Genomic DNA, 14552 nt, shown 5'->3' on the forward strand with positions numbered 1-14552 from the left:
ACTACACCACCTGCAGAAGGCTCTTGGGAACAGCCATCGGCACCGGCTCTGGGGCTCTTGGCACCGTGGGTGGCTCGTAGCTTGCTCCAGAAATCTTGGTGCCAGCACCCAATCTTGCACCAAGGAGCTTCCAACACTGCCGTCCCATGGGTGACATCTTACTTTTCAAAAGAAAAATGATCACTTACAAATGCATACATCATCTACATTTCAATTTTATTCTCTAGAGCATTTAATTCCAAAAATGACTGGAACGTCAATGGACCCAGCGACCAGCAGAAAGCCAACAAGAGGAACTGACCTCCTGGAGATTGTTATTCTAGAATCAGGTACGAGTTGAGAGCTTTGCCCCGCAGAATCTTCATCTCCTCCTGCACCCTTTCTCCTGGCTTCTCCATCAGCTGTGCTTGTTCTTTGGCCTCTCTGCAGATCAGACACCCGACAAGGACATATTAGGGCACTTGGTGACAGCTCACCCACGCGCGCCCGGATGCTGGCTCAGGATTGCGGGGATGGTGAAGCCTGGAGGACGTGTTTTATTTATTTATTTTTTTTAAAGATTTTATCATTTATCTGAGAGAGAGTGTGTTGAGCACAAGCAGGAGGAGGGGCAGAGGGAGGAGCAGGGAGCTGGATGCGGGGCTCGATCCCAGGACGCTGGGAGCATGACCTGAGCCGAAGGCAGACGCTTAACCGACTGAGCCACCCAGGCGCCCCTGGAGGACTTGTTTTATATGTTTTTATATAAGATTGATATCACATACATCTATTTTAAACTATACTTGGTGATAATTTAGTTACCAGTGAAAACACTTGGCTGGTAAGTGATTCAAACCTGGCTTCTGATGTCAGCTTACATGAGTTTCTTAGCATGGCCAAGTTCCCTAACTCCGGCTCCGTTTCCAGATGGACAGACGGTGGTGATTCCCATCTCCCGGTGTTGTCGAGAAGGTGCAATGAGAAATCACTCAGGGACATCTTAGCGTGATGTCTTCTAAACATTCAGTCACATTAGTGGCTTCTTCACATTTATGAATAAGGTAGACCTGCGGTCTCTCTGACTCTTGACAGTGGCTCCAGGGGACTCAGGGAGGGTTCTGCCCCTGGATCAGGTGGTGGCTGATGTGGAGCCCAGACCTTTGCTGGGTGTGGCAAGGGGGTTTCTGGGTAGAACTTTCCAAATCTCTGGAAAGGAACTGATGAGTGCATTTGATTGAGAGGACAGATGTCTGAAGATTGTGAGCTCAGCTCTATGATCTGCCTAGATAGGAGAATACAGTATGAACTCAAGTGCTTCTGGACCATTTTCTAAACAGGGTGAAATGTAAAGTTCTGGCAAATGCCTGGCAGTTTTGAAAAAGCAGAAATATCTGAAAATGAAGAATTAAAATGTTCCCTGGGGGCGCCTGGTTGGCTCAGGAGGTTAAGTGGCTGCCTTCGGCTCAGGTCATGATCTTGGGGTCCTGGGATCGAGCCCCACATCGGGCTCCCTGCTCAGTGGGAAGTCTGCTCCTCCCTCTCTCTGCCTGCCGCTCTGCCAACTTTTGATCTCTCTCTCTCTCTCTCTGTGTCAAATAAATAAATAAAATCTTAAAAAAAATAAAATAAAATCTTCCCTGATACATGTCATAAAAATATTAATTGGCATCATTTAATGGAAGCAATTTTAAATATATATATAGCTCATGTCTCCCTTTAAAGATACTAATGGTTGAGTGATCCCATGGAAATTGAAGAAATGTTGAATGATGTGTCAGCAACTAAAGTCACTCTCGAAGTTTCTTGGACATTTTACATGATTCCCTTTAGTGGGTCTTGAGGGGGCTGAGATCACCACCAGGGCAGCAAAGAATCTCTTGGGTTAATTATATAGCTGTCGGGGGTGCCTGGGTGGCTAGTCATTAAGCATCTGCCTTCGGCTCAGGTCATGATCCCAGGGTCCTGGGATCAAGCCCCGCATTGGGCTCCCTGCTCTGTGGGAGACCTGCTTCTCCCTCTCCCACTCCCCCTGCTTGTGTTCCCTCTTCCGCTGTCTCTCTCTGTCAAATAAATAAATAAAACTTAAAAAAAAATTATACGGCTGTCAAGGGAGAACATATGATTCTTTGCATCCATGAAAACAGCATTTTCCAAAGACCAAATAGATAGTCTTCATGGGAAATGAAACACCATTGATGTGTTCTTTTTGTTCTGTCCAAGTTCTGTGTGTGTGTGTCTGACAGTGAGGATGCTGGTAGCTTCTGGCTGAGGCTGAAGGAGGTGAGAAAGGGACCGAGCAGGAACGGAGAAGACAAAACTGAGCACCGGATGATGCTTGATATGAGCTGAAGAGAATTTCTGAACCAATGAACTTTCCAAAACCATCTAGGGGATATCAACCTGTTGGAATATTCCCCAGCCAAGAAAATGATAATTATGTTAATAATTTTGACATGTGAAAAAAATGTACATAAAATAATTTGAACTGAAAAATGGGTGAATTAAAAATGCCATGATAGGTCTATTGAAAGTGGGTCAAATGTATATGTATTTTGAAAAAATTAGAAGCGAATTTGATGTGCAGGAAATGCTTAGAGTTCACTGTTAGTTTATTTTCTAACTTCTCTTTCATTTAATAATAATTTGATAATCAAGTCGTATTCAACATTTACTCTGTAGCATAAAGGGTGAAAAACCACATTTGACAGCACGTAAGCAGAGAGGGTACTGGATATTTCTCCATTCATATGACACGCCCCTGTTTCTCCAGGGGTAAGTTTTGAAACAGAAAAAAAGGTTTTTATTTAAAAGTCTCCGTCTGTTGTTTGAAAACTGAAACAAGATGCAATGCAAAGTGCATCTATTTGTTAAGGTATATGAGAGTTTATGTGTTATGGAGTAGAACATGATATTTTATTGGTAATTACCTGGGCAAAACAGGGGCTCACTGAAATTCTATTTAACATTTTTATTTCCTAAATTTTCTTTTCCTAGAAACTGCTAATCAGTTTTCTGAGAAGTGTTGGTTGCTGTAGGCTTCTGAAACCATCACAAACAAGCCGAAGGAACCCCACACTACTTTAAGACATGTGGGGGGAATTCATTTCAGAAAAGGAAGGGGCTCCCAAAACCACTCCAAACAAAGTGACAAGACAAACTGAGATATTTATAACATATCTAAGAAAGGGTAATTATCCTTAATGTATGAGAGATTCAGAAATAGATAAGAAACAAATAAATGCTTCCTACAGAAAAGGCAAAGCAAACTCCTCATTAAAGAAGAAAAATAGTTGGTAAGCATAAGAAACTTTATAATATCACTTGTAGATTTTTTTTTAATTTTAATTTTTTTTTACTTGACAGAGACAAAGAGAGAGAGAGCACACAAGCAGGGGGAGCAGGCAGAGGGAGAGAGAGAAGCAGGCTCTCCATTGGGCAGGGAGCCCGATGCGGGGCTCGATCCCAGGACCCTGGGATCATGACCTGAACCGAAGGCAGACGCTCAACTGACTGAGCCACCCAGGTGCCCCTATAATATCACTTGTAAACATAGAAGTTACAATTAAGACAATGAGAAGGTCCTTTTTAAATCCTATTGCTAAAGAAGAGAAAAAAATGACACTTTTCCATGTTATTCAGGGCATTTGAATGTGGGCAGTCGTGACCTCTGCTGGTAGGAGGTATGTTGATGTACTCTGAACGGAATTAAATCATATACAGTAAAACTTTAATATGCACATTGATGTAGCATTTATGTTTCTAGGAATTTCTCCTGAGGAAATAGTCCCTGATAAGTTTGCAAGGAATTATGGCACAAGGAGGTTGACTACAGCACTATTGGTAACAGGAAAACACTGAAAAGGGTTTACATTATCATCAGAAAAAGGTTGGTGAATTGGTAAATTATGGTGAAATATAAGGATGTATTTGTATATTTATAAATATGTATTTATAGTATCTTGCCAAATATAAGAGCAGAAGATAAAAACAATATGAATAACATGATTAAATTTTGTTAAAACATATATAATATATAATCAATATAATTATATTAACAGTAATATATATTAACATATTATATATGTTAAATAATATATGTATATATATATATCAAATAAGTAAATATTTGGAAGACCAGACATCAGAATGTACAAGGTACAATAATACCTCTGGGTGGTATTATTATTTTTATATTTTTATTTTTAATTAAAAATTTTTTTTCTAAGATTTTTTTTTTTTTAAGTAATCTCTACATCCAACCTGGGGTTCAAACTTACAACCCCGAGATCAGGAGTCACATGCTTTACCGACTGAGCCAGCCAAGAGACCCTATTGTTTTTATTTTTTTATATTTTTCTGTATTTTCTGATTTTTTAATAATAAAAAAAGGCATTTTTTAAAAGAAAAAGAAGTTTCAAAAGCATACCTGGAATTTCAAACCTACAAGCCTTATGAACTATATGTGGTTATTTCCATTACAAACATATTCATTGAAACTAATTTTGGGGGGCACCTGTGTGGCTCAGTCGGTTAAGCATCTGCCTTTGGCTCAGGTCATGATCCCAGGGTCCTGGGATCGAGCCCCATGTCAGGGTCCCTGCTCAGCAGAGAGCCTGCTTCTCCCTCTGCCCCTCACCCCGTGCATGCTCTCTTGCTCTCAAATACATAAATAAAATTAAAAAAAAAAAGAAACCAATTTTTTGAGGGATGATGATGATGTATTTGCTTAGCTCTTTGGCCCCTGAGGGGAGAGGCGAAGGGAAGCATTCACGTTTGCTGAGCACCCAGTTCACATCAAGCAACTGGCTAGATGTCCTTGCGCTGGTGTCTCATTCACTCCTCACACGGCCTGTGAGGGAGACTTTATTTTCTGCATGGCATACATGAGGACACTGCAGCTCAGTTACTGAGGTGTAAGCAACTTGGCTGGAGACCTCACATGTCATAAATGGTGGGGCTGAGACTCGGCCACAGGTCTCCTCTGGCTCCGGAGCCCGGGTTCCTGATACCGGACGAAACTCATTCAGTTATCAATAACAAACAAACACACCTCTGAAATTAGATGATAAGAAGTGGAAAAACTGGGTTCAGTTTTTAAATGTTTGCCTGCCAACCACACTTGAGAGAACGTAATTGTGCATAAAATAAGAGAGATACACACCTCTCTCTTTTTTAAGCCTGAGATATTTAGATTTGGACGACATGACAATTCTGTACTTCATGTAGGACAAATTCTATCAGAAGGCTGCCTCTTCCTAAGGCATAGAGCATCCACTTACTTCTCCTTTTTGGTGTCCTTGTGGTCCAACATAGGGAATTCTGCTTCAATCATTTCTGGAGTCAATATAACTTCTATATTCTGTTCGCAGAGCTCACTGAAAAGGAAGACGAGGCTTAGCTAGAATGGGTTTTCCTTCCCAAAATAAAATAGAGAAATATTGTGATCGTTTAAGAATTATGCAATTCTTGTGGCTTTCAGTGTTAGTTCTACCCATTTTGTTGAGCCTGTTAAGAGAAGCATAAGGCTGATAAACTGCTTTCCACCAACAATGGCAGGAATCACTATAACCAGAAAGTAAAAAGCAATTTTTAAAGTGGGGTTATAGAATTCATATTCTTTTCAAGTGCACATCGTGTATTTACCAATGCTGACCATATCTTGGACCGTAAAGAAAGCCTTACCCTTGGAAGCCGCAAAAGCTGTTCCAGTCTTCTGAGATTGAAAACTAATGATTGCTAAGCAGCCGCATGCTGGTGCTTTGCAAGCATCAATTTCCCGCGAGTAGTTTCCTGTCTCTAAGGTGCGGATAAGAGCAAGACCTCATCACGGGGGGTAAATGAGACTGCATGCAAAGCCCTGTGCCTGACACACAGGTAGTGCCTTGGTAAATGTTTGTTACAATTACCACCCTCGTAGTCAGCGTCAGCATTATCTCCTGTAACTGACAGCTTGCAGGAAATAGGTTCTATTATTCTCATTTCGAAGATGGGGAAACTGGGTCACGATGGTCCCCACATCAGTGCTGAGTGGGGGAGGGGTCAGCTAGGCCTTGGGCTGCTGGGCATCTCCGCATGGCCCCGCCAGACAGGACCTGTTCCTCCGAACCTCACACAGCCGGGTACCATTCCTCCCTGGTGTCCTCAGGCAGTAGGACCTTCCTCGGTGGGGGGGGGGGGGGGGGGGTATTGCCAAGTGTCACTGCGTGCGGGCAAAGTCTTAGAACTGGATAGACAGCTCAGATATTTAGGATTTCACTAATTGATTATTTACATGGAAAAATGTTGAAATGCGCACAGTGACAGGAGACTCAAGGCTGTTGGATGCTCACCAGTAAAATGAAACGTAAGCACCTTGGTTTGAGGCCTAGGGTTTTTATGCCTCTCCAAATCCCACCCTCTTTCAAGTACTAACCCAAGCCCCCTGAGCACCACCTCTGCCCTCCCCTCCCTCGAGCTCCTGGAGCACCTACCCATCAGCGAATGCGAGGTCGCAGAGACCATCTACTCCCCACCACGAATTTGGCCTGTTATCCCCTAGTTAGGGCTCTGGTTGGGTGTTAGCCTTAACTCATTTGGGTTGCAGACCCGGGCACTATGTGCTCTTCTGAAATCTCTTGCAGCGCCTAGCATGTTTTTGTAGAACAGACCACATTAGAAACCAAAGGTGAGAAAGTACCGTTCAGCTGTTTCCAATCTGTCTTCTTCTGGCAGGGCGTCGAGAAGGGCAGGGACATTTTTAGGAAGCATGACTAAGTTGAAGGAATCACAGCTGTGGAAGAATCACACAGGCAGCCGAGGATAAATGCTCACATTCGCAGTCTTGGGATCTTTGCCCAATTTGCTAAAGTGCTCATACTTCCCCACTGGGGAGGCCGTTACTCTTCTGTCCCTCACTCCCGAACACCCACTCCTGTTTCCCTATGGACAAAGGCAGGGGGTATGATAGGTACCAGTCAAATCCTAGAGGATGTGGCCAAATAAGCCATTTTCTGGAGTTTAGAAACAGAATTTTCAAGCTGGTAGTGTCTAATATTATTTCTTGGGGGGCACAATGTGGTATTTGGATAGTTCACTTTTCTTAATATTTCCCCCCCATCTTTACAGTCTTTCTTAGTTGTTCTATTCAATTTCAAACCTTCCTCCCCACCCCCTGGTATATTATTTGGTATTATATATTTAGAGCTTCATATAAAAATTCCTGGGAATCGAGCACATTAAAAGAATTAAAATAGGGAGAAAAAATATTATTAGTTTAGAAATTGGCAGCAGACTTCTGTTTCAAGATGGTAGAACAAAGACGAACCATGAGAGACTATGGACTCTGAGAAACAAACTGAGGGTTCTAGAGGGGAGGGGGTGGGGGGATGGGTTAGCCTGGTGATGGGTATTAAAGAGGCCATGTACTGCATGGACCACTCTGGGTGTTATATGCAAACAATGAATCATGGAACACTACATCAAAAACTAATGATATAATGTATGGTGATTAACATAACAATAAAATTAAATTTAAAAAAGATGGTAGAACAAGGATTTGCTTTTTTTTTGTCTCAACCACTTAAAAACTTTTATTTTTTAAAAATTTTTATTTATTTTTAATTTTTTTAGAGAGAGGGAGAGCATGAGCCGGGAGGGGCAGAGGGAAAGCAAGAGAGAGAATCTTAAGCAGGCCCCATGCTCAGCACAGAGCTCCATCTCATGACCCTGAGATCATGACTTGAGCCAAAATCAAGAGTCGGACACTGCAACCCATTGAGCCACCCAGGCGCCCCTACTTACAAACCTTTTAAAGGAATAAAAATTGAACACAGAACAAGGAAGAAGAGGAGAAAAAACTTACATGGATAAAAGTTTCCAACAGTTTTCCGGAATAAATTTTGGAAGCTGGGAAGAGTGTTGTCTCATGAAGAAGAGTACACAGTGACAGAGGTAGAACACACGGGAAAGAAACCGACCTCCCCCCAGATCCTAGAAAGATTGTGAGCTGAGGGTAAGTCAGGAGGCAAATGTGGAAAAACAGGGGGATTAATTGAAGCCTCCTTGGCATGTGCACATATGTCTTTGATGGGGCGCCTGGGTGGCTGAGTTGGTTAAGCACTGGCCTTCGGCTCAGGTCATGATCCCAGGGTCCTGGGACCGAGTCCCACGTCTGGCTCCCTGCTCAGTGGTGAGTCTGCTTGTCCCTTTTCCCTCTGCCCCTCCCCCCAGCTCGGGCTCTCTCTCGATTGCTCTCTCTCAAAAAAAATAAATTCTTTAAAAAAAGAAAGCATGTTATTGTTCTACCTATTCAAAAAAAAAAGATTAAATCAATAACAGAGGAGAGGGAAAAACCCCAAACTGAAGCAAATAATATTTCACATGGATTCCATAGTCATAGAAGGAAAAAGAAAGAAGGAAAGGAAGGGAGGGAAGGAAAGAAAGAAAAAGGAAAAGAAAGCACTAATCCAAGAAACTTATAAATATAGTATTTGACTATCTAGTCATAGTTTGGGTGGGATGTGGGTATGGGGGGAACTGCAAATAAGGCTGAACTCTATTTATCATGCTTGTTTATTAACATGGTTATAGGTGAAGCAATTGTGAAACTACTTTGGACATTCTATGAAACTGAGTAATGAGTAAATGTGTTAGGAGCCAGGGAACTCACAGTGGCAGAAGGAACATACAAATACGGAATGGGGGAAAGTAGGCGATAGCTTTATGGATGTGGGCTGGAATTATAAGCATTGGTGTGAATTCATCATTTCTGAAATGTGTGTGTGTATATGTGCTTATGTGTGCACGCGGATGCACCCGCGTGTGTGTGTGTGTATGTGTCTGGCTTGTCTGCTGAGGAGGCCAAGAAATAATGCACCGAGTAGCAATGTGTCCTCCTAGGATCCAGGTGTTGGTTTTAATACCATTCCTCACTAAAGGGAACCACCTTTAGTGGGCGCCACCACTCTGCGATTAGTCCTATTTACTGACGTCCTGACAAAGCGTGCAGGTCCGACCTGACAAGCCCACTACCACTTTAGAGCGCGGTGGTCAGGGGGGATTCCTGCCAAGCAGAGGTACTGAGAAGTGGAGAGGCCGTACCACTCCCCAGAGAGCGGGCTGGTCTGGGAAGACAGCCAGGCAGCAACCAAGCGTTCTTCCTGAGACTAAACTTATCCAAGTTGTAAATTCTGAGACCATGTTCCTCTCACTTTTGCATGTGTGTGTTAATTTGTTCTTCTGAAATCGAAATCACGGAGACTGTAGATGGTTGTTGGGAGCTTTGTTTTGCTTTCCTTTGTTTTAATGCTTTTCTTGGCAAAGCAAAACGCTGAAGGTCCTAAAACGGTCCTCAAAATTCTTCTGGATAACACTATATGTTAATTAACTGATTTTACATAAAATAAAATAAATTCTTCTGGACATTTTGCTCGTCTATAAAATCTGAAAGTGGGGGTGCTACTGGATTAGATAATTTCTTCTGTCGCTGCTGATTTGCAAGATTTTTATGGAAGTCCTAGAGAGACTCAAGTTCTCATTGAATTTATTAAAGAGCAAAGAAGCCAAGTGAGCTGTTTCGATTATTATGAATACAAAAATGACTTGGAATAAATAAATACTAAATAACTATATCGCATGGTTTGACAACAAACACATAATTCTCAGGGGCAAAGGCAATGCCTCATAAGTAATAGGTAATTTATTCAAACAAGATGACCGCAAGGATGAAGTATCATTAATGGATTTGTAGGAACTTAAGAAAGAATACCATTATTATTTTGTAACTACTTTAAAAAATAAAAACAGGGTCTAGAATCTTACATCCTGGAAATCTATGATAAGGAAATGTAGAATCCTCTCTTGATTTTATCATCTGTTATGCAATTATGGTTTATTTTGAAACGAATTGGCCCAACAGAGCACTCAGGCACAGAAGTGGAAAGTAACAACTCATAGTTGGAGAGTTTTCTTTAATTCATGTAGAATTCATGTTTAATTCATGGTTAATTCAAGCCCAAGGTAACTGCATGCTGCCTGCTTTTTGAAAGAACAGCCTCGGGAGATTTTTCTAAGGACATTGCTTTGGAAAAAAAAATAATAGGATTTGTCCCCCCTTAATTCTTGAGACCTGTGCATGTTGCGTGCCGACAGCTGGTGGCCACTTTTCGCCATTTATCCATTTGTCATTTTGTTTATTCAGTCTCCTGACTGTACCCCACAGCCAGCTACGCCTGGTTTACCAAGTACGGGGGTGGGGGGATGGGCTGGGGGGTGGGGGGCTGAAGCGTCCTCACCCCCACAGCGAAGGCAGGCGGGTGGCAGACTATCACCATCTGGTGGCAGCAGAACCACCGCAAGGTTTAGTGGCTGGGGGTTGGAGGGTAGAAGGGCAGGTAGTTACTAAGGATGGTGTGAGACGCCTCACATCATCATGTCCCTCTGATCCTCACAACAGCCCGGAGGGGACGCCATCGTTGTCCCTGCTTTGCAGACCAGAAAGGTATTGTTCAACAGGCTTCAGTAATAAGTAACTCTCCCAAGGACCCAGAGCCGGTGATTCAGCTCATGAGGAATAGGGGAGGTCTCCAAGGCCCCCCAAGGTGTTCATTGTCTCTACAGTTCCACTGTCTTCCCTGATTCTGGAGCTTTCAGATTTTGGAAATGCGCTCAAGTGAAGAACAAAGAGACTGAGCTGCTTCTAGATGGCTCCAGGAGGGATGAAGGATGGATGAACCCACAGAAAAGGAACTCGTATTTTTTTGGAGCTCCTACCAGGTCGCAAACCCCAGCCTGGGGTGCTTTTTGCTTGTCTCCTGTTAAATGTCCAGGCAGAGGGCAGCAGTTGGGAGCGCTAAGGAAATAGCCCGAGAGGGAGGGCCTGTGGCAACGCCTAGGGAAGGGAGGCTGAATGTTGCTTAATTCAGGAGGAGCTTTTCCTCTGGCAACGAAGGAAGAAGTAAAATTCAGCGTTCTAGAGTCACAAACTGGCTTTCAGCGACCCCCTCAAATGTCTGGGGAGGGTGGGTAGTTAGTTAGTGTACACAGGGTCACAGCACACCCAGTGAGCTTTCTTACTCCTACTAAAATAAACATGTCCATCCCCTTGTTTTAATGGACAAGAAGACTGGGAGAAGAGGCGGAGGGGTGTGGCTGATGTCACGCAGCTCCCAGCTCCCGCAGGCCAGGGGGGGCACTCTGGGGAGGTAGGGGCTTGAGTTCCTGCCTCAGAGGATCCAGGAGAAGAGGGGGGATGGTACAGAGCTCACCTACTGATCCCACATAGTGGGCGGAGCTCAGGTTTCCTTGGGGGTGGGCCTCATTTTGGATCAAAGGACTTGAAAGAAAGGTGACTGCTGATGGCCATTGTTCTGGATACGAGTCACATCCACTCGCCAATAACCTATTTAACAATGTTTGTAAGGACAACCGACTAAAGAAGCAAATTCAGAGGCTCAGGAATGGATTTCTGACCAGCCAGAGTCCTAAAGAAAAGGCATCAGACTCCTTGTTTGAGATCTTAGGGCTTTGAAGAGGTGCTAAATGAGCAAACTAGCAAAAATGTGTTTACTCTAGATGTCTTCTTTCTTCGGTCCAACAATATGCTCATCTGCCTGTTCCGTTTCTGCAGCTGAGCTCCGTCTGTGTAGGATGGTAGCTTTGGGGCCTCGCAGACAATGCTAGGCTGCAGCAGAGAGAGAAGCAGCTCCACTGCAGTTGTATATGAAGGGCGCAGAAGGCTAATTTTGGCAATTCAAGAATGTTAAAAATTGACCATGAATATTTCAGCTGAATTATATGGATTGGTTGTCCACGTTTATTGAAATGTGGACGATAGGCCACTTGTGATACTAATTTTTTTAAGAAGTATATCTCAAGCGAATTCAAAATATGGGGCACCTGGCTCCGTCGGTTAAGCGTCTGCCTTCGGCTCAGGTCCTGATCCCAGGGTCCTGGGATCGAGCCCCACGTCGGGCTCCCTGCTCGGCGGGGAGTCTGCTTCTCCCTCTCCCGCTACCCCTCCCCCCCACTCATGCACTCTCTTGCACAAGCTCTCTCTCTCTCTCAAATAAATAAAAATTTAAAAAAAGGACAATTCAAAATATGTGAATCAGTGATACATCATCATACTTCTCTAACTAGCAAACTTCCCTAAAATCCCAAAAGTAGGATTTGACACAATATTGGTGGTTAACTTTGAGGGTCACAGCCTCTGTAATCTGTGGGGCAAACATACCTCTGAGAGACGAATAGATGAGCTATGGCTTACCTCTGTGTTGTCTCTGTCTTCGAGGTTTCGGGCAGGGATGAGAGAGTCAGGGGCTGGAACTTCTTCCAGTGCATTATCCCAGGAATAATGTCCTGCAGTGAAAGCCAGGCATGGGGTCCCACATGTAAGGGAACTGTTTGGTGAGGTCAAGTCTAGGAAGGACTTCCATTTCATTCAACTGGCTTTTTGGCAGTCTTCAAAGTTTAGCTCCAAAGTGTATAATTCCATTAAGTTTGACTGAATTTTTCTAAAGCTAAAAGACAACTTCTCTAGCAGAAGACATCAAACAATTCCACAGGGAACTAAAGCAGGGACGAAGGAGAGATTTTCTTCCCCCTGACTCATCAGGCACACAAGAAACTGGGCCTGGTGATGGAGGACAGATCGGGCCTTACAATCTGTTTTGTGAATGTGACGCTAAAGCGATATTCAAAGCGGCGTTCACACATCAGATGGCATTCCTGGCACGGCCAAGTGCCTGCAAATGCACAGACATGCGAGGGAGGGCGCTGTCAGGGGACCACCAGCTGGGCTGAGTGCGGGGCCAGACAGGGACTGGTGGGAAGTGAGTTTGCACGGGCAGGCAGGGCACAAAGGTCCTGTGGGCCAAGCCGATGAGCTTGGAGCCTCTCCCATGAGCCGCGGGAACCACTGGGGTTTTTAAACTGGAAAACGAGACCCGATTTGTGCCGAGGGAAGGCAGGCTTCCAGGGAGGGCCCACTGCACAGTGGTGGCCCATGGGGTGAAGTAGGAGATTCGGCTGCTGTGTGGGGCAGACTGGGGGATCCGGTGATGGGTAGAAATGGGGACAGAAGGAGAGGGAGGGATCCCAGGAACGTGGGTCCCTGCACAAGAACATGTAGATCACAAAAGCGAGCGGGTAGCCCAGGAAGAGCAGGTGGTATGAGGTGTGGTCGGCAGAAGCAGGGCAGAGATAATGATCCGTTAGGGACTTAGTGAGTTTTCAGGGCCTGAGGGCTACCTCCAAGAAATGACTCTGGCCATTCAGGTCAGGTCGGTCATCTCAGGGCAGAAGGAATTCTCTGGAACCTCTCCCGTACTGTGCACCTCGTCCATTCTGATGTTACACTTGGAGTCGAAGAAAGAGGAGGTGAGATCATGGGGTTTCGCCTGGCGTGTGATCATTTTTTTACATGGTGGAAATGGGACTAAAATGAGTATTAGGCACAGCTTTCGAGTGCAAAAGAGAGTAAGAAGGTTGGAGGAAGGGCCGCATGCAGCCTGCGTGGTGGGGTCCGGGCAAGACAAGGGCAGAGCCGAGTCCGGCGGTATGAGAAGGTACCATTCCCTCAATCCCAGCCCCTCCACCCTTGTCCCCCTGCCCTTCCCCGTGGCCCCAGGGCCAGCTCCACCGGTGAGCCCGCCGCTGCCATTACCGTGTGATGGAGAAATTGCTTTTGGGTGAGAGGAATGCTGGACCCCCTGTGGGGCTCCCTGATGAACTTGTACTTGGGGTGAGGGCACAGATGGTAATCTATCAGGGTTTCTGCGTAGGTCAGAGGGTGCTTCACAGCAAATAGTCCTGGGTTGGGATTCTGCAGGAGAGAGAGAGAGAGAGAAGAAAAAAAAAATCCCCTTTTGTTTACCGGTTTGTAAGTCAGGCCAGGTGGGCGACAGCCACTGTCGCCCATGGCTCCCGCTAGCACTAACACTCTGGGTCCCTGTCAGCTCGTCCGGGAAAGAGAAGCCACTGAAGAGAGTGTTCTTCAAACTGGCAGTCACAGTCATTCATAAAGTTCACTCTTCTGGTTTAAGAGTTTCAGTACATGCCATGTGGATTTACTAAGTTCTTGTGGATACAAGTACCACTGAAAGCAGGGCTTAAAACCTCTTCAAGTTCTGTATTTATGTTTACATTTGATGGATTAGGGGAATTTATTAAATAAGCAAACTAGTTTTAAAAAGCAAATAAGCTAACGACAGACGTTGGCGGGGATGTGGAGAAAGGGGAACCCCCCTACACTGTTGGTGGGAATGCAAGCTGGTGCAACCACTCTGGAAAACAGTATGGAGTTTCCTCAAAAAGTTGAAAATAGAGCTACCCTATGACCCAGCAATTGCATACTGGGTATTTACCCCAAAGATACAAATGTAGGGATCCAAAGGGGTATGTGCACCCCGATGTTTATAGCAGCAATGTCCACAAGAGCCAAACTATGGAAAGAGCCAAGATGTCCATCGACAGATGAATGGATAAAGAAGATGTGGTGATGTGGTGTGTATATATATATACACACACACACACACACACACACACACACACACAATGGAATATTATGCAGCCATCAAAAGGAATGAAATCTTGCC

The 14552-nt window shown here is 44.5% G+C and overlaps 1 protein-coding gene across 2 annotated transcripts in view; it reads right to left on the bottom strand.

Moving 5' to 3' along the window:
• Nucleotides 1-209: 209 nt before the first annotated feature.
• The window catches only part of CFAP221 (cilia and flagella associated protein 221), a 92376-nt gene continuing 78033 nt past the window's right edge, over nt 210-14552 (bottom strand). For both annotated transcript variants that reach the window (XM_027588061.2, XM_027588063.2), the window contains 5 exons: nt 13622-13780; nt 12224-12315; nt 6656-6748; nt 5259-5354; nt 210-423 (listed from right to left, as the gene is read on the bottom strand). In XM_027588061.2, coding sequence (XP_027443862.1) covers nt 315-423; nt 5259-5354; nt 6656-6748; nt 12224-12315; nt 13622-13780 — 549 coding nt within the window. In that variant the 3' untranslated portion in view covers nt 210-314. The remainder of the gene's footprint in view (nt 424-5258; nt 5355-6655; nt 6749-12223; nt 12316-13621; nt 13781-14552) is intronic.

The sequence above is a fragment of the Zalophus californianus genome, chromosome 3, assembly GCF_009762305.2.
Source record: "Zalophus californianus isolate mZalCal1 chromosome 3, mZalCal1.pri.v2, whole genome shotgun sequence".
NCBI lineage: Eukaryota > Metazoa > Chordata > Mammalia > Carnivora > Otariidae > Zalophus > Zalophus californianus.